Source organism: Apis mellifera, linkage group LG6 (genome assembly GCF_003254395.2).
Source record: "Apis mellifera strain DH4 linkage group LG6, Amel_HAv3.1, whole genome shotgun sequence".
NCBI lineage: Eukaryota > Metazoa > Arthropoda > Insecta > Hymenoptera > Apidae > Apis > Apis mellifera.
In genome coordinates, this window is record NC_037643.1 from 17,009,076 (window position 1) to 17,028,637 (window position 19,562).

A 19,562-nucleotide genomic window follows, 5' to 3' on the forward strand; every position below is an offset into this window, starting at 1 on the left:
AATACCGCTTGCGGTAAGCATAAAATATAGGTATTAACGTGGGATAAGTCGGTCGATACGGATTTGCCATGATTATTTGATACTCCGTGAAACATTTTACCACGTGTTGCACTCTCTGCTTCCGGCTACGTATGCATGAACGTCTGAAAACACCGTTACGCGTTCGATACTCGAATTACAGAGCTAAAACCTCGCTTCTCCATATTCTCCGTATATACACGAATCCATGTTATATGCGAAAATCTGATTGATAATAGTTCAGTATTTCACGTTGCCAACTTCATACGCGTCCCACTTTGGATTAAATGCGATAAATACGACACGAAAAATACGATAGAAAGTAGCATGCTTTTTAGTTACAAAATTTCATCAAAATTCTTCTTCTGATTAAAAGATATTATCTTATAGTTTTCGTTCATTCTTAATTTTTTTTAGATTTTTTAAAAAATGTCTCTTTAAGATTTTTTATCTAAGAAAGTATCCGAGTAATGGATTCTATTCTATAGAACATAACCTATTCAATTCATGAAATATTGTTGACTAATGTTTATTATCAAATATTATAACCGATTCCACATTTTTAAAATAAAAATTTGAAATATATTTCACAAAAAAAATATGAAACCTTCTCTCGTGTATTTTCCCCTCTGTACATTAACGAAATCTTAGAAGGAAAATTTTCTTATATTTGCCTCGATCGATTTATGCACGAACCTGGACAACCATCGAAACGAAATACGTTCAAGGATAAGAAAAGAAGAAAGACGAAGAAGGAGAAACGAGTGAAGCGACTTCCAGGACGAGCAACCTTTTTGCCTGTACGGATGTCGATGAGTGGCTCCCGCATCCGCCGGTATGGAGAGAACGAGAGGGCGGCTCTACATATTTGATGCGATTTTAATGTCTCTGCCCGGCATATCCACGTCCTGTGCACCAATGGCAGGAGGAACAGCAGTCCGCCGCCACGAGGCACCACTGACTGCCGTGATGCTTTAATCGGCTTACGCAACAACCCACCTTTATCCCAACTTCCCATCTCAGCGCCCTCTTGCCTCGCCTCGACGAACATCAACGTCCTCCAACCATCGCCTTCGATAGTGGCACCCACAGTTACTCTCTGCGGTTCGACTCTAGCTGCGATCCTCTTTCCTGCTTACTTTATCCCTCCTTAAAATATATATGCGCATCTTTGTTTCATTTTTTCGAGAAACGTCTGCCTGCTATTTCATCGTACTCACCGATGCATCTTCTTTACTATTTGTTCTCTTACTTTTTTTCTTTTCTATTCCTTGTTTTTCGACGATTTTTTTTTCTCCTGAAAAAATAATGAAAATATTAATATTATCGCTCGTTTGTGGAATAAAAATTAAATTCGAGAAATAAGAATGATTTTTCTTTAATTTGTAAGAGATAAATTATTAAAGAATGAATTTGAAGATTAAATTAAGTTTATATAGTTGTTAAAAATGTTTAATGTGTTGTAAATATTTTATAAATGAAAATATGAAATTCAGAGAATTAATACTAAATAAATTTATAGATTATACAGAAATGAATTCCTATGTTACTGATTTATAAATTTATATGTTCATGATTATATATTTACGAGGTAAATAGAGACGATATGCAATATTATTTTATTCAGTATTAATTATTCAATTAAATATTCTAGCTTTGATAGAAAATTGAAGAATAATAAATTCAACATTATTAAAATATATTGTTTACAATTTGTATTTTATATAATAGATAATTATATATCCCGATCTTTCATTTATTTTCACATTTTATTATTTACACAAGTATCAAAATATTGAATGTTAAATTTATTTCTAATCTTTTTACTCTTTTACAAAATATTCATCATAAATAATTTATTATAAGTATAAAAAAAAATTATCAATTAATTTTAAATTATTCTAAATTATTTAAAAAATTTGAAATTCTCGAAACTTTTCCTTTTTAATAAATATATGTATTTATTTATATATACCTACTATTTTATATTTTTAATTATTAATATATATATATATATATTTCTTATTTTTTTTATGTTAAATATTTTTTACATTTTAAAAATATTGAAATATAAATACGACAAAATGAAAAAATGTAAATAAAAATCAGAAATCAATGGTAAAAAATCGAATCAAACAGATATTATACTTTGTATCGAAAAATAAAAGAGATATCAATCAAAAAAACACAAATGCAAAATTATTATAAAATATTAGAAAATTTATGAATATAAATGACATTAATATGATAATAATTAATTATAAATTCATAAGTAAAAATAACAGATCGTTTAAATATATTTCATAGTATAATTATTTTTTATAATTAATAATAAATTTTGTTAACATTTTTTTTTTGTATCTATTTCAATTTATAAATATTGATTATATTTAATATAAAATGTAGATTAAAATTGTATATCTGTTTAATTCTTTTCTACTTAAAACATACTAACTCTTGAAATGAAACAATTCAAATGAACGGACTGCATATTTCATACTGTATGCGAAAATTGCCCTAGGCAAGGACGCGCATTATTGGATAGAATTACATTAAACAAACATTTGATATATTGTCCTATCTCTTTTTAACAATATTTTTTTTTTAAGTTAAAAAATACATAGATGTGAGTAATTACTGGTTTCAACATTAAACTTTATTAATTTTATTTCTTTTTTATTATACGAAGAAAAATTTATTAAATTGATTGATTCTTTTTAACCAAAAATATTTATAATTATGTTTTAATTGCAATTTGTTTACATAACAATTTACATAACAAATAAAGATTATTATATTTATTACTTTGTTGATAGGTCAGTTTTTTGTTTAATTTTATCATTATTATTAAATCTTTTGTCAAAATATTCGTATCATATATTATATGTATACTATGTTTAAGATTAATTGTCATAAGAATATTGTAAAGTTGAAAATATTTATATATACTTACTATAATTGAAAAAATAAAATATTTATATATGTTTCATTGAAGATTAAAATACATTTTAATTTTGAAAAAGAAATGAAAATATGTTCAATTCACGTTCTTTATAGTCACGTGTCAAAAGCAACTATAGATAAAAAAAAATAATGAAAAAAGGATAGAGATAACATAAAAAATACGAAATCAACCATTTTCAAAGTACAAATAAAATACACATAGAAAAGATAGAAGATAGAAGAAGATAGAGATAAAATTGATTGTCAACGCCATCTTTTGAATTCTAAATACATTTCTTAAGAATAAAATAAAATAAGAATTAAGAATTAGCACCATCTCTTGAGTATTTCTAAAAAAATGATTTTTGAAAAGTATCTTTAATATTCGAGAAATAGCATTGATGATTATTTTTTGTCCTTCTATGCGTTTTGTTTGCGATATTCTTAAGATGACGTTAATTTCAATATATTTTTATTTTATCTTTTTCCCACTATTTGTTTTCCTTGTCCATATATACTCTTAAAAACTTAATTGAACACATTTATTTCTTTTCTTTTTCAAAATTACAATAAGTTTTAATTTTTAATATATAAAAATATAGATATTACATTCTTGATTTTACAATATATCTTGTAAAATATAAATATAAAAACATATTCTGATATAAACGAATAAAAATATACATCTACAATTATAAAATTCTTATAATACATACAACACGTTCTTAAAATTTATAAAAAAAATTTTTTTGTAATACTTGAAATTCTTATAACAATTTTTATGTTATCTATTTATCAATTTTATATATATATAAATTTTAAATTTACTATGCATTAAATTGTATCAATATATTAATTTTTTTTGTTAATTTTATTTTTGATTTCTTTTTGTTGAATTTTTTTGTTTTGTTGACACATTCTCATCTTCCGTATTTACATCAACATGTGTAAAAACAAAATTTTTTGCATTTATCGTCGAGAGTGGTGTTTCTTTTCGTTTAGCCAAAGCAGCTAAACGAGTCAATGTTTCTTCTCCTTTAGCAAGGAATGAACGCTTTTGCATAACATTCTAGAAAATTTATAAATATTATCATAAATGGCATTAAATTTTCACATATCAATAATTATTTTTTAAAGATCTTACATGTATCATGCGTGATGTTTGATTCAATTCTGAAGTATTTAATATTTCTGTAATACTATAAGGTACTTTCAATTTTGGTTCAGAATCAAATGTTTCCATTAATGTATCTTGTTTTTGTGATTCATCAATTCGTCTTTTTTTCAAAATTTTTAAGCCAAATTTAAAAATTTTACTACTATTTAATTCATCTTCAATTTCAGTATCTACATTTTTCTAAAAATTAATAATACATAAAATAAAATGATTTATTCTAAATGATATCATTCAAATTAGAACTTATTTTACCATTTTTTCTGCTAAGAATTTTTCTCTTTCATGTCGTATTTTACGCCACTTTGCTTCATCTTCATCATCAGATAAATCTACCCAACCATCTTTATCTTCTAATGGTTGAGAATTATCATTATCATCCTGTTTATCTAAAAAACGAATAAAAAGTTAAATATTTTATTATCCATATCAATACAAATTATCAATATAAATTAATATACAAGTAGAAAGAATATAGAAATGTAAATTTTTTAAATTTCAGTTTACCTATGTTTCTCCATTTAAATTTTCTTTCTCGTGTGCTTTCACTAAACAAATCTCCATCCTCAAATAATAATTCTTGGAGCATTCTTACTTCTCTCTGATCTTCATCCAATAATTGTCTCATATGAAGTTTCCCTATTTGATTTTTTACTTTTGTTTCATCGATTTCTTCATTATCTCCATCTTCGAATTCCAATTTATCTAAATCCTGTTCATCTTCATCTGCAGATACATCACAATCACTTTCGCTAAGTTCTGCTTCTTCTTCCAAAAATTTAGTTGCATATTGTTTTATATCTTTTTTTGGAATAATTATTTCATTCTCTTCCGAGTCATAATCTATAAATTTTTCATCATCATCCTTTTCATCATATTCATCATTAGTGCTTATTGCAGAAGAATCTTCTTCATCATCGGATAAATTTAATTTTTTAATTCTTTTTTTTGATTTCTTATCAATTTCTTCTTCAACTGAATCTTCTTCATCAGAAGATAAGATACGAAATTTATTCCAAGATTCTTTTGATTGCTGTTTATTTTTTTTATCTGTTTCATAGTATGAACAGTTTTTTTCATTAGACACTTCTGTATTTTGAAATAACTCATCTCTGATGTCAACTAATTCTTTATCATTTGGTTGAGAATTAAAAGTTCCTGAACATAATTCTAATAATTGTGTTTCACTTACATTAGTTTCTTTTGCAAATTTGGAGCAAATAAATTTATCATCTGGAAATTTACCTGAGCATATTTCCATGAGATCCTCATCTAATACATTATCTTGACTAACAAATAATTTTCTTTGTAATGTAGCTTGTTTATTAAAATCTCGCATTTGATGAAATAAATCTCTAGTTTCTGCTTCTTCTGTTATTAGTTCATTTTCTTCTCCTACATGAGCATTTAGTGCAGTTAATTGCGTTATAGGAGAAATAAAATCTAAAGTATTACTTTTAATTTTAGGTGTTTGATTCTGATATTCTGAATCATTTTTTATATGTATTTGAAAAACTGGAATATCATTTTCATTATCGCTTAACTCATTTTCTTTAAAATTTTTATTATCTAATGTTATTTGAGGAAAAGAAGTCTGATTTTCAATATTTTCATTATTTTCAATGATTGAAGATTTTGAATCATCATCTAAAGATTCTAAAATCCGCTTAAATGTTTTATGTTTTGTAGATGCTTCATTGCTATCACAAATGCTATTTTCATCTTCATTTTCTGAAATAAGTTTTTCATCTTCTTCTGAATTTTCTTGAACTTCATCTTCATCTTCATCTTCAATTTCATCACTATCGTTTATTTCATTTTCACTGACTTCAGCTTCATCATCTATAAAAACATTTCTTTTTTTCTCTTTTCCTTTTTTTATACATATATCATCTTCTTCTAATTCATCTTCTTCGGTTCTGTGAGATTCTATACTTGGAGAATATGGTTCATTAAAATTATCTTCTTCATTTATGGATTCATTCCACTCTATTTCTTGTTCCTTCATTTCTTCTTCTTTTTGTTTCCATTCTTCATTACGTTTTAATACCATCTTCTGTTTCAATTCTTCTTTTAAACGTTTTAACTTAGCTCCAGGTTTTTCTAATTTAGCATCTTCATTTGCTATATTTGATAATCTGTATGGAAGTGTTTCTTTAATAATTGATAATCCATTTGAGGATTCTTTTATTTGCATTGTTGTAAGTTTAATATCATTAATATCATTAATATCATTAATATGTTCTTTGGTTTTAGAATGTTTACATATGAATCGATCTATCAAAGCACTTATTCCTTTCTTACTTGGTTTAATGTTATCTGATAAATCGATCACTGTACCTGGAATACCTCTTAATTTAGGTTCTAAATTTATATTTATATTTAATAAAGTTTTCTTTTTAATAATATCTGGGGATTCATCAAATTTAGGCGGCGGTAAACCATATTCGTTATATTCATCAGATTCATCTGTCGTTATTCCTAAAGATTGTTTTACAATTTTTGCATAATCATTATTATTTTTTGATGTAGAAATATCTGAATGTTTATTTATAATTTCTGAATCATATTTATTATTATCAATATATATGTCTTTTTCTTTATTTTTATTTTGACTAAAGTCAGTTTGTAACAAATCATCTTCTTTTTCATTTTTAGCTGTTTCACTTAATTTAGACATTACATTGTTATTCTCTATTTTATTGAATTCACAATGTATTTCTGCTATTTCCAAGTTTGTTTCATTTTCTTTTGTTTTATCATTTATAATTGTATTGTTATATTCAGTTTCCTTTGTTTCAGTTAATGTTTCATTAATTTCTTTCATTATATCATTTTTTTCTTTATTACTTTCTAGAATAGATAAATTATTATCAATAAATAACTTTCGTGAAACATTATTCTTCTTTAGGTCTTGCATATTTATGTTCATTTCTTTATCTGTATTTTCTTTATTGATTTCTTTAGTTTCGTCTTCTGAATCAGAGGATTTATAAAATATTTCTGCTTCTTTTTCTTTTTCTTTTAAAACTTCACTGTTAAAAAAAATTTTTTAATTTTTACTGAATTTAATAAATAATTAAATTATAAAAAATACTTACTCAACAATAATAGAAGACATTTTTAATTTAGCTGCCATTGTAGGTGCTTTTGGAAGAGCTGTTATTACTTTTTTTCTGTTTAAAAATTCTTGTAATGTTCGTTGTTTTGGTTTATGATATGGAAGTGAAATCTCTGTTTCTCGAATCAAACGTTGAGTTTCACTGTGTATTTGTTTCATAGCTTCTTCTTTAGAAGCTCTTAATGAAACCTACAATACGATATTACTTTCATAAACTTTATAAGTATATATTGGATTGTTTGAAAAGTAATTTCGTTTTTCATATGTTATGTTATAAAAAAAGAACAAAATTACTTTCTGGACCCAATAATAATTATCTAATATTTGCTTAAAAATATTGTTATCTTATATAATAATTATCTTATAATAATAATTTTATATATTATTCAATTTCTGAAAATTAAAAATTTTCAACTTACTTTTTTCACTTTAGAATATTTTTCTTTATATTTTTTAGTTTTATCATGTTTTATTGGATTTAATAGTTCTTCATCATCTTTTCTTTCTTCATCTGATTCTGAATCTATTAAAGTTTGAAATTTGTTTTTTATCTGTGAAATGTAATATAATTATTTAATAATTATAAATTACTTATTTAATAATTAAATTATATATATTTTATAATTATTACTTACACTGTTTGTAATTTTTTTTGAAATTATTTCTTCACTATCAGTTTTATTAAGAATATTATCATTTGTATCACTGTCAAACAATTTCGTAGTACTATTTTTATCTTTTAAATGATTTTTATTATATTCAGAAGTCATTTCATCTTCTGATTTATTATAAGCAGATTTATTTTTATTGGAATTAAAAGTAAATATATTTTCTTCTTCTGAATCACTATCTATTATTTTGGATAATCTATTATATATATCATTATTTTCATGTTTATTATTTGTTTGATCAGATTCTATATTTTTTTTTTTTACAGTTTTATTAACTATGTTAATTTCATTATCAGAATAGTTATTAATTTCATTTTTATATTCATTATTTTTTTCATCAAACTTATTTTCTTCTACAGTTTTATTATGTATTTCATTATCTTCATTGTTAAGCTTATTTGTTTCTATCAAAATTTTATTAAATGTATTGTTTGTATCACTATTAGAGAAATTTTTCATATTAAAAAATTTATTTTCCTCTTTTTTTGTAATGTCTTCTGATTTCTTAATATTTTCTGATTCTTTAAATTCATATTGTACATTACATTTATTATTGTCTGCATTATTATCATTATTCAAATCATAATTTTTATTCATTATTAAAATTTTAATTTTTTATTTACTATTTTAATTTTGATATTTAATATTTATTATTTGATATATATATTATATTAACATTTATTACAAAAATATAAAATTATAACGTAATAACTATTGTTCTTTTTATAAATTATTTTTTTAAAAATATAATTAATTGTTAAAATTTATATTTTTATGTTAAAAACTATATTTTTTTTTAAATTTATTCACAATATTAAAATTGTATATTATGGAACTAATGATTACATACAACATACTAATTACAAACCATCAGTGGTTCTTAAGTACTTACACATTACTATTTATTTTGGCGCGAAAACATCAAAAATATTAATTTATTTTATCTAAATTATCTATCACAGATGGCAGCATCAATATCATTTCAATTCATATATTCTTTTTCTTTTTTTTTTTTAGATATTGACTTCTGTATTATTATTGATAATTATTTATACATAATATTTATACAATATGATATTTAATAGATTATTTTATGATTATTTAAAATAATATGTGAAATGTAATAGTATTATTTATGATTTATACAAAATACACATTTTTGTTTACTAATTTTAAATGATATTTTATTGTGACGTTTATTTTAATAAATCACAAAATGTACTTTAATAAACAATAAACAATAAACAAAAAAATCTCATTATATTTATTATATAGTATCACTATCTAGGGAATCATTTTGATTTCATCAAATTACTAGGTTACATAGTCTCGAGAAAGCATTTAAAGACCTTTCAAGTTTATTATAAGTTCTCGGTTGACAATAGTTGGTCGATAGATCAAATTGTTGACGTATTTTTTTGACAATTTGTGGCTACGTCATTATCGAAGAAAGTACTGTATCTGTATGTTTTCTAAATTATATATTATATATTTTTTTTAATAATGAAATATAACTATTATATAAGATATTTTTTCTTTTATTTCTAGGCATGGTTACGATGGGCGAACCTCTTACATTAGCGAATGGTAAATTTTTTTAAAAAATAAATATATACAAATATATAATTTTATAACAGATAAGATGAATATGATATATGATAATTTATTGTTTAAAATTTATTTCTTATTTTTATTTTTATTTGCAGATGTTAAAAGATCTATTGAATTATTAGACAAACTACAAAAAGGTAATTGATTAAATGCATTTTAATTATAAAATATAGTAGAAACATATAAAAAAATAAGAATATTGTATGAAATATTATTGCAAAAATTACCTTGTTTATGTAGGTCTTCCTTATAATGGTCATTCCTTCATAATGTTCTTGGTTTAATTTACTTTCATATGTAAATCATGTACGTGATTTTATTTTGTAACAAATTTTCATTTAATGATTATAAATTTCATATTATTAATTATAGAATTTAATATTATTATTAACTATATTAACTATAGAATTTTTTTAGGTGGTGAAGTACCTGCAACAAAATTAGCTGCTTTACAAAAAGTATTACAAAGTGATTTTCTTAGTGCTGTACGTGAAGTATATGAACATGTATATGAAACTGTGGACATTCAGGTATAATATATTGTAACATTTTACTACTATATTAGTATATTATATATAATTACATATAATTTATTTAATTTCTTTATTTTTACCAATATTAATAAAAGATAGATACATAATTTTCTAAATTGTGCATCTGAATAATAAAATTATGACAACTTGAGAAAGAAAATAAGTATAACATGTAATTATAAAATATAGTAATATTTTAAAAATATAATAAAAAATAATGATTAAGATTATGATATTAAGAATAAGAAATTTAATATGAATTTATAATTTTATTAATTAATAATTTTAGGGATCTCAAGATGTTCGTGCATCAGCTACAGCAAAAGCAACAGTTGCTGCTTTTGCAGCAAGTGAAGGCCATGCACATCCGCGAGTAGTGGAATTACCAAAAACTGAAGAAGGTCTTGGTTTTAATGTAATGGGTGGTAAAGAACAAAATTCGCCAATTTATATTTCACGAATTATTCCTGGTGGTGTTGCTGACCGTCATGGTGGTTTAAAACGTGGTGATCAACTTCTTTCAGTTAATGGAGTGGTTAGAATTGTTTTTATTTCTTGTTTCTTCTATCAATATGAAATATATCAATATCAAAAATAAGTTTATATATAGTAAAAAAAAAAAAAAAATAACATTGTATCTTGTGTTTGCAATTTATCTTTATTTATATCTAGTATCATTATGTAATTTTTAAATAAGAAAAACCTAATATTATCCGATATTCTATAATAATGATATATTTATACTAAATATATGTTTATTTTTCAGTGTGTTGAAGGAGAAAATCACGAAAAAGCAGTAGAATTATTAAAACAGGCTCAGAATTCAGTGAAATTGGTTGTACGATATACTCCGCGTGTTTTAGAAGAAATGGAATTACGATTTGATAAACAAAGAGCTGCACGTAGGCGTCAACATATGCAATAAAAGTAAAAAATTGTTATATTCATTACTTTTTTTCAATAAATTAATCATATACATATATATATATATATATATGTGTTAATATATATATATATTAATATCGTTTTAATCTTCATTTTACATTATAAAATTGTTCATCTATTGACTTTTATGAAAATAAAACTTAAATTAATACTTTATAATTATTTAATAGATTTAAATTTAATAATACTTTATAATTATTGTAACTATTGCTGTTTTTTATGTTTTGAAAAAATATTGTGTATAAATGTTATATAGTTTTAAAAAATAAATTTGAAAAATAAAATAAAATCTGTTTTTCTTTTATTTATTTACTATTTAATAAATATTACATATTTATAAAGTTATTTATTTATTTATTTATTTAATAAATAAGTTTATAAAGTTAATTTTTTTTTATTGAATCTCAATTGTTGCAAAATTAAAAATGATTAATAATTATTAATATCATTTTTTTGATAATTTTATATATTTTACATATTGTACATATTATTACACTATGATAAAAATAATAAATAATAGTAAAAAATAACAAAAGTACGAACAATATAATTTATATTTTCCCTCTTTTCAATATTACGTTTTAGTGCTATAAGTTAGTATTATCTATAAATAAATTTCTTACATAATTTTTTATATATATTTTATACATAATCATTAGGTATGTATAAAAAAACTTAATATATTTTTATAAGAATTTATACATATATAATGAATTATTATTGGTTAGTTAACGAATTCTTATCTGGATAACAATATACTTTATGTTTATCAATGTTAATGTAAGAAACAAGATTGTAAGTATTCGATGAACTTTAACCTCTTATTTCGCATACTCATTGTAAGACATTTATATATAAGTTCAGATCGATTTAAATCCAATATTAATAAAAGATCTCTCTGTTTTTGATTTATTTTGATCAGTATTGAATTTGCTATAATGGGAGAAGAAAAATTATCTTTCGTCAATCGAGTTGTTATAATAACTGGAGCTGGAGCAGGTAATTTTTATTTTCTAATTATATTTTCTAACTATATTTTCTACCGTATATAATTAATTTTCTTTATATTTCAATTTTTTTTAGGTTTGGGTCGTACATATGCTTTACTTTTTGCTTCAAGAGGTGCTAGTGTCGTCGTAAATGATTTAGGTGGAAGTAGAGATGGTGATGGAAGTAGTACTAAAATTGCAGACTCAGTTGTCAATGAAATTCGAAAAAATGGTAACATAATATATTTGGAATTGATTTATATATTCATATATATTGCATAACTATATACAATTCAATACATTATAAATATATATCTTTCAATATATATAATAAAATTATATTTTCAATACAAATAATAATCTATAAATATAATTTGTATATTGTTAAATGTATATGAAATTCTGAAATTATATAAAAGATTTATTTTAGTATATTTTAATATATATTAATAATTATTTTATAATTAAAAAAAATATTATATTATAAATTAATGTTTTAGGTGGTAGAGCAGTGGCTAATTATGATTCTGTTCTTGATGGTGAAAAAATTGTTAAAACAGCTATTGATGCATTTGGACGAATAGATATACTTGTTAATAATGCTGGAATTTTAAGAGATAAATCTTTTGCTAAAATGCTAGAGAGTGATTGGGGTATATTATATTGTTATATTATCAATTAAATTGTTATTTCTCTAGATTAAAATAAAAAGTTATATTTAATTTTAGATTTGATACAAAATGTTCATTTAAAAGGAGCTTTTAAAACAACTCAAGCTGCTTGGCCCTATTTTGTTAAACAAAAATATGGTAGAATAATTATGACAGCAAGTAATAGTGGTTTGTATGGAAATTTTGGCCAAGCTAACTATAGTGCAGCAAAAATGGGTCTTATTGGTTTGACTAATACATTAGCTATCGAAGGCAAACAAAAAAATATACATACAAATGTGATAATACCAACAGCAGCATCTCGTTTAACAGAAGATATTTTACCACCAGGTATATGTAGGATACAATACTTAAAATTTAATATATTTAAATACACTAATTTTGTCAATTTTGTCTGTTTTCTAGATTTCTTTAAAGAATTAAAACCTGAATTAATAGCTCCTGTAGTAGTTTGGTTGTGTCATGAAAAATGTATGGAAAATGGTTCTATTATTGAATCTGCATTGGGTTGGGCAGGCAAATGTAAGTACAAATGATTTTTACATATATATATATATATATATAATGGTATATAATGGTACAAAATTATAAAAAATAAAAAAAAATCATCATTGGTTAAAATCTAAAAATGGAATTCTTGAATAATTATTACTAAAAGATATAAAATATTTTAAATATTATAAATATATGTAAAAACTTATATAATTTATATATAATTTAATTAATATTTAATTATATATATATATATAATTTATTAATAGAAAATATAAATGAAAAAAAATATAATTTTGAAAGAATTTTTTAATAATATTAAATATTTATTTCTAGGTCATGTAATTCGTTCATCAGGATCCACATTAAGACAAGATTTATCAAGCGAAATCACTCCTGAAGATGTTGAAAACAAATGGCAAGTTATTACTGATATGTCAAATGCTAAACATTTTAATTCTATTGAGGTACATACAATTTTTTATTATATATAAAATTATATATAATTTTATTTTTTATTATCTTATTTTATTATCTCATTTATAAATAATTTATTGCTTAATAAAATATTAAACTCTTTATATTTTGTAGGAAGTAACAGGAGAATTCATGACTACAATTGAAACAACGAAATCCGAGAATTCTCAACCTTCTGAATCACAAGTAATTAAGATAATTATTTTAATTAATTATTTATAATTAATGCTATTACGTTTTATTATAAATTTTTTTTTCTTAGAACAGTGGCGTTCTGAGACATACTTACAATTACCGGGATATTATATTATATGCATTAGGAGGTACAATTATTATTAAATTTTAATTATAATTATATTAATAGTTGATTAAAAATTATATTATATTTTATTAACTAAAGAAATAGAATGAATTTAACATATAAATTTAAAATACAAATATAAAATATAATTTTTGCTTCAGTCGGTGCCTCTGTTCAGATACCAACTGATTTTCGTTATTTATATGAAAATGACAGCAATTTTGCTGTATTGCCTACATTTTATGTTGTGTATGCTCCAATGGTTGCTTTGGAATTTTCTATGTATGAAAAGTTTTTACCACATATTGAATTGGATCCAACAAAGGTAATTTATTTTGTATAATATTTCTAAATAGTATTTAATGAATTTATTATATATTTAGATTTTACATGGAGAACAATATATTGAAGTTTATAAACAATTACCAACAGAAGCTACGGTGGAAACACGTTATAAAATTGTGGATGTAGTAGATAAGGGAAAAGGTGCCTTAGTTGTAATACAACGTACGTAAATATCATTTTTACAAATAATATTATTTTATGTAAAATGAAACTAATGCTATAGTATTTTTTTTTTTTTTGCAGATGATACATTTGATACTAGTAATGAAGATAAATTATCTACAGGCCAAATGATAATATTTGTAATAGGAGCTGGTAATTTTAAAGGAAAACGAACATCTTCATATATTATACCAACTATTGAATCTCCAAATAGAGAACCAGATACATCAGTTACTCAACAAACAAGTCAAGATCAAGTATATCATATATTAAATTAGATATATTAGATATATTAAATTTATATTAATATTCAATCTATTTGAATTTGTTAAGCTGAAATTATATTTTCGAATAGTTCTAAATTTCTGAGAAAAAAAACTTAAATAATAATTTTTTGTAATCATTTTTAATTTTCTAATTGAATCTTATTTTTGAATTTTTAGGCTGCTTTATATAGATTAAGTGGTGATCAAAATCCTTTGCACATTGATTCAAATATGTCAATGATAGCTGGTTTTAAACAACCAATTCTACATGGATTATGTACGCTTGGATTTTCTGTTCGCCATATTCTTCAAACTTATACTGGTGGTGATCCTAGTCTCTTTAAAGCTATAAAGGTTAGTTTATAGATATTTATATAATTAATATCATTTTTATATATTTATTATAAGATTTTATAAAATATACAATACATATTGTTTAATTATCTTTTTTATTTTATAACATTTATACAGTAAAAAGATCAAAATTATATATATGTAAATGAATAGAGATTTTTTATATAGATTAATTTACTTAATGAATATCACAGACACGTTTTGCAAAACCAGTAATCCCAGGTCAAACATTACGAACGGATATGTGGCAAGAAGGTAATAGAATACATTTTCAAACACATACTGTGGAAGAAAATATATTAGTTTTATCAGGTAATAATTAATTAATTGTAAAATTATAAATTACTTAAGCTTTATATACTAATTATTATGTATTAATTTTAATCGTATTTTAAAAACAAATATAAAAGTAAATAAATAAAAAATAAATTTCTAAAATTTTTAAAAGAATTATTAAAATATGAAAATGCATGATATTTCATACATTCTTTTTACATATAATTGATTAATATAATTATTTCAATATTTTTTTCGATTCTTTTCAATATAATTATTAAAAATTATGTTTTGAATTTTTGCATTGCAGGTGGTTATGTTGATTTAACAAATACAATATCCATACAATCAAAAGAAAATCTTTCATCTGACATCAGTAACACATCTCTTGAAAGTGATGCAGTATTTTTTAAAATCGCTGAATATGTAAAAACAAATTCAGATGAAGTTAAAAAAATCAATGGAGTATTTCTTTATCATATTTTAGTAAATGGAAAACTTAAAGCACAATGGAGTAACTATATTTTTTCTTTTTTAGATTTATATTAATCTCTGAACTTTATTCTTATTTTTTTTTTTATTGTTTTAAAGCTTTGGATTTGAAAAAATCTGAAGTATATAGAGGAGAACCAAAATCAAAACCTGATGCAACATTGACTCTTGAAGATGCTGACATGATTCAAATGGTAAATTTTTTTTTATATTAATATATTATTTCAAACATGTAAATAATATATTTAATTTATAAATTATTTTATTCATACAGGCTTTGGGTAAATTAAATCCACAAGTAGCATTCGTTCGACAAAAATTAAAGATTACTGGAAATATCATGCTTACTCAAAAACTAAAAACACTTATAGAAGCAAGTAAATCAAAATTGTAATATTAACAAAATTCCTCAATTAAATAATTACGTTATATTATATATATATATAATATATTATAAAAAAATGAGAAAATAGCTAACAGAATGGCATAAAGATAAAGGAGAATTTTGTTCTATCTGTGATAATTCTAAACCATTATTAAATTTTTTACAGTATTTTGATATTTATCTTCTTAAAAGTGTTAATAGTAAATATTTTGAGTCACATCTAATCAAATTTTAAATACTTTAAATATTTTTGCTTTGGTATATGGTATGTGATTTAATTTAAAATATGACAGTTTTAATTTCTGATAAAAATTTATGTGAGAAAAGACTATTAAATTAACTTAATCTGGTTATTTTATTTATAAAATATTTATAAAATATCAATTAGATTTGCATTCCTTTTACTAGCCATTTTCTTATTTTTATATTATAGTTATTATATCATACTTTTATACTAATTTTTATTTACTTTAATGATTATATGGCTAGGGTAAAATAAGACATAAAATATTCATATATTTCTTTTATATTATGAATTAAAGAAAGTTATATTTGTATATCCACTTTTTCTTAAATTTAAATAAATATATTTTATATTATTGCAAATCTTGATATTTTTTTTCATCATTTATTTAATAATTTAATGAAATATAACTTTAATTTTTTAATTATTATTAATAAATTTTATATAAAATTTTATAAAAAATATTTCATTGGTATTATTTGTAAATAAAAATTACTAATTATATTTTTTATTGTTTAATATTAAATTAATTATAATTATAATAATAATAAAATAATAAAATAAAATTTAAATTTATTCATCGAGATAATTATTTTTTTTTTCCAATCTTTGTTTTATCAAATTTATGAACTCTGTATCAATATTAGTTTTAGAATCTTTTTTTTTAATTGGTTGAGAATAATTTTTTTTCATTTTAGTTTTTGATTTTACTCTTTGTTTTATATTTTTTAAATTATTGATTGAAATTTGATTTGTTTTTGTCTCTTCATTATTTAATGATAGTAAATGTTTTTTTTGTGAAAATTTGTCATTTTCAAAAAACGTTTTTACAATATTTTGCGAAATACATTCTTCAAAATTTTGTGATGAATCAGATTCATTTGTCTCAGATATTTCATTAGTTTTATTATTTTCATTAGATTGAAATTTCTTTACAACAAATTCTGTACTATAAGCTATTGCAATATTTTCATCAGACGTATCTAAACATATAGTATCTTTATTAGCAATTCTTCCTCCATGTAAAAATGCAGAAATATTTTTTCGTCTCCACATTTTTGATGTTTTTGGAATAAACTGTTTGCATTTTCCTTCAAACAAAAATTCTTCTATATTAATGTCTTTGATTTCTCCTTTTAAGAACTGTAAATATTTTTTTAATGCAGTAAAAAAATGTAATTTATCTGTCATTCTTGGAAAGTTTGCACAACGAGCACTACTAGATGGAGTGACCCAAATTGCAGTTTCATTAATACGTTCTAGTTGTAATCCAAAATTAAAATTAAAACCCATTTTATTAGCAAATACTTCATAAATACATTTGCCATTAAAAACAGCAATCTTTGGTTTGTAAAGTTTTAATTTCTCTTCTATGATTTTAGAACCCTCTTTGATTTCTGTACGTTTTAAATCAGCGGAAGATTTTGTAGCTCTGGTCACTATATTTGTTAGACCAATTCCATATTGAAGAAGTTTATAATCTTCTTCATAAATTAAACATCGAGGTGTTAATCCTGATTCATGTAAAAGTTTATAAAAATGATTACCTGGACCTGCATAATATCTACCACGATGGGCTGCCATTAAACTCGGATTTATGCCAACAAAAACTAAATCCAGATTCATTTTTAGATAATCTGGCAAGGTATACTGTTGTACTTCTTCTTCTGTTAATCCATCAAATCGATTAATGTTTTTTCTTTGTTTATTAATCTTTTCTATTGGTGTTTTCTTTTTTAATTTATTCAAAGAGAGCGAAGACATAGTTCTATACCATGAAATCATTACAATCGGTTAAAAAAAGAATAATATATCTTTTCAAAAATATTACATATGTACATTTTGTTTGTTATATTAATACTTTTAATAGTTCTTTAAACTTTTTTTTGCTGTTTCGTGTTAATTATAATTTAGGTTAAATCATAAATCAACGTTCATTCAAAGATACGAAACACTGGTATTCTAGCATAAATAAAACCACGTGATAAAAATAAACACAATTAAAATCACAATTCAAAAAGATTATTTTTCTATGTACATATTCTAACGAAATACTAATAAAAGATATAAAAGATTGTAAATTAAATGAAAAATAGTAAATTTAATTCAGTAACTAGATTCTGAATTTATTTGGTAAATAACAATAAATAATAACAATATGGATCAATAAAGTAATTATCGTATTAAAGCAAACTTAAAGAATTTAATGAAATGTATTATATTTCAACCATGTATCAATATTCAAATGACAAATTTAGGATCATATTCAATCAATGGATTGGTTTATCTAAATTCAGCCACTAGTGCATATCCTATATCTGCTTGTATAATCGGATGTAAGGTATGTGCATAATGCGACATATCTGCAGAGGTACAGATAATATGTACTTATGTAGGTACATTATTTGAAAATATTTATTATATATCTAACAAAAATGTTTATTATTTATTATTAATCTTTGAATTGAAATTTTTTTTTAAATTCTACATTTATTGATTCTAACTTTTAATTTATAAATTAATATAATTTATAAATTAGTAAATTAGAATATTATAAAAATCTATATTGTTTGATTTATCTTATTTAAGAATTTAATTATGTATAATCATAACTTACATATTATACAAGAATTATATTTACTATATAATTTCATTTTTGTGTAGATTCTTTTAGTTTTAAGATATTTGATCATTTGAATTTCTTTATCATTATTTTTTTTTTTTATTTTTTCATTCATGATGAAAATTGAATGAATTTTATAAAAAGAAAATGAATATAATATTCATATGATGATAGTACAGCACATAATTAGGCAGAGTATTTACAGAGCATACCTGCTAATCTAGCTACCGGAATGCATTCAAATTGTGTTGATCTTTCGGTCTAGCGAGCATAGTCGACATTCAAACATATAGTTTACTATTACGCAGTTATGCGATCTGCTTAATTTTTTTACTATATAATAGATGCAACTTTGGATTTTTGAATCTTAGACATAAATTTAATTATAATCATATATATCGTAATTTTATTATTGTTGTAATTCTGATGGTTAATAGGTACTAATATTACAACTTTACTTAGATTTATT

At 22.3% G+C, this 19,562-nt stretch overlaps 4 protein-coding genes across 6 annotated transcripts; 2 read left to right on the forward strand and 2 right to left on the reverse strand.

Moving 5' to 3' along the window:
* Positions 1-3,795: 3,795 nt before the first annotated feature.
* LOC725935 (claspin-like) lies at positions 3,796-8,524 on the reverse strand. The gene is made up of 7 exons (XM_006570993.3): positions 7,892-8,524; positions 7,676-7,807; positions 7,237-7,445; positions 4,643-7,170; positions 4,391-4,524; positions 4,106-4,318; positions 3,796-4,030 (listed from the first exon to the last, which is right to left on the reverse strand). Exons 1-7 carry the CDS (start codon positions 8,522-8,524, stop codon positions 3,833-3,835), a joined length of 4,047 nt encoding a protein of 1,348 aa, XP_006571056.3. The 3' UTR covers positions 3,796-3,832.
* Positions 8,525-9,231: 707 nt separating this feature from the next.
* Positions 9,232-11,172, forward strand: LOC552362 (protein lin-7 homolog C). Of its 2 annotated transcripts, none has more exons than XM_016912833.2 (6): positions 9,232-9,379; positions 9,476-9,514; positions 9,634-9,675; positions 9,956-10,068; positions 10,361-10,606; positions 10,838-11,172. In XM_016912833.2, the coding sequence occupies exons 2-6, from the start codon at positions 9,478-9,480 to the stop codon at positions 10,994-10,996; spliced, it is 597 nt and encodes a 198-aa protein (XP_016768322.1). In that variant the 5' UTR covers positions 9,232-9,379; positions 9,476-9,477; the 3' UTR covers positions 10,997-11,172. The 2 variants fall into 2 exon arrangements, with proteins under 2 accessions (XP_016768322.1, XP_006571055.1); XM_006570992.3 differs by having other exon boundaries at positions 9,236-9,390.
* A 451-nt stretch (positions 11,173-11,623) lies between these two features.
* Positions 11,624-16,783, forward strand: LOC409986 (peroxisomal multifunctional enzyme type 2). 2 transcript variants are annotated; one of them, XM_006570990.3, is made up of 18 exons: positions 11,624-11,675; positions 11,745-11,811; positions 11,939-12,015; positions 12,100-12,237; positions 12,506-12,658; positions 12,734-13,006; positions 13,082-13,198; positions 13,505-13,635; positions 13,760-13,831; positions 13,908-13,968; positions 14,108-14,271; positions 14,330-14,453; positions 14,535-14,710; positions 14,897-15,073; positions 15,268-15,385; positions 15,660-15,863; positions 15,941-16,035; positions 16,116-16,783. In XM_006570990.3, the coding sequence occupies exons 3-18, from the start codon at positions 11,955-11,957 to the stop codon at positions 16,233-16,235; spliced, it is 2,184 nt and encodes a 727-aa protein (XP_006571053.2). In that variant the 5' UTR covers positions 11,624-11,675; positions 11,745-11,811; positions 11,939-11,954; the 3' UTR covers positions 16,236-16,783. The 2 variants fall into 2 exon arrangements, with proteins under 2 accessions (XP_006571053.2, XP_016768321.2); XM_016912832.2 differs by lacking the exon at positions 11,745-11,811 and having other exon boundaries at positions 11,657-11,675.
* Positions 16,784-17,043: 260 nt separating this feature from the next.
* On the reverse strand, positions 17,044-18,437 carry LOC725801 (G/T mismatch-specific thymine DNA glycosylase). The gene has a single exon (XM_006570988.3). The coding sequence runs from the start codon at positions 18,253-18,255 to the stop codon at positions 17,044-17,046; it is 1,212 nt and encodes a 403-aa protein (XP_006571051.2). The 5' UTR covers positions 18,256-18,437.
* Positions 18,438-19,562: the final 1,125 nt, after the last annotated feature.

What these genes read in the sequence shown, in the direction of transcription:
- LOC409986 (XM_006570990.3), top strand. Translation starts at nt 11,955, where the DNA reads ATGGGAGAAGAAAAATTATCTTTCGTCAATCGAGTTGTTATAATAACT. An exon ending in AATGCTAGAGAGTGATTGGG is followed by an intron (nt 12,659 to 12,733) that starts GTATATTATATT and finishes ATTTAATTTTAG; the next exon opens with ATTTGATACAAAATGTTCAT. An exon ending in AACATTTTAATTCTATTGAG is followed by an intron (nt 13,636 to 13,759) that starts GTACATACAATT and finishes TATATTTTGTAG; the next exon opens with GAAGTAACAGGAGAATTCAT.
- LOC725935 (XM_006570993.3), bottom strand. Translation starts at nt 8,524, where the DNA reads ATGAATAAAAATTATGATTTGAATAATGATAATAATGCAGACAATAAT. An exon ending in ATTTAAATGGAGAAACATAG is followed by an intron (nt 4,525 to 4,642) that starts GTAAACTGAAAT and finishes TTCGTTTTTTAG; the next exon opens with ATAAACAGGATGATAATGAT. An exon ending in AAACATCACGCATGATACAT is followed by an intron (nt 4,031 to 4,105) that starts GTAAGATCTTTA and finishes TAAATTTTCTAG; the next exon opens with AATGTTATGCAAAAGCGTTC.
- LOC552362 (XM_016912833.2), top strand. Translation starts at nt 9,478, where the DNA reads ATGGTTACGATGGGCGAACCTCTTACATTAGCGAATG. An exon ending in ACCTCTTACATTAGCGAATG is followed by an intron (nt 9,515 to 9,633) that starts GTAAATTTTTTT and finishes TTTTATTTGCAG; the next exon opens with ATGTTAAAAGATCTATTGAA. An exon ending in TTCTTTCAGTTAATGGAGTG is followed by an intron (nt 10,607 to 10,837) that starts GTTAGAATTGTT and finishes TTTATTTTTCAG; the next exon opens with TGTGTTGAAGGAGAAAATCA.
- LOC725801 (XM_006570988.3), bottom strand. Translation starts at nt 18,255, where the DNA reads ATGATTTCATGGTATAGAACTATGTCTTCGCTCTCTTTGAATAAATTA.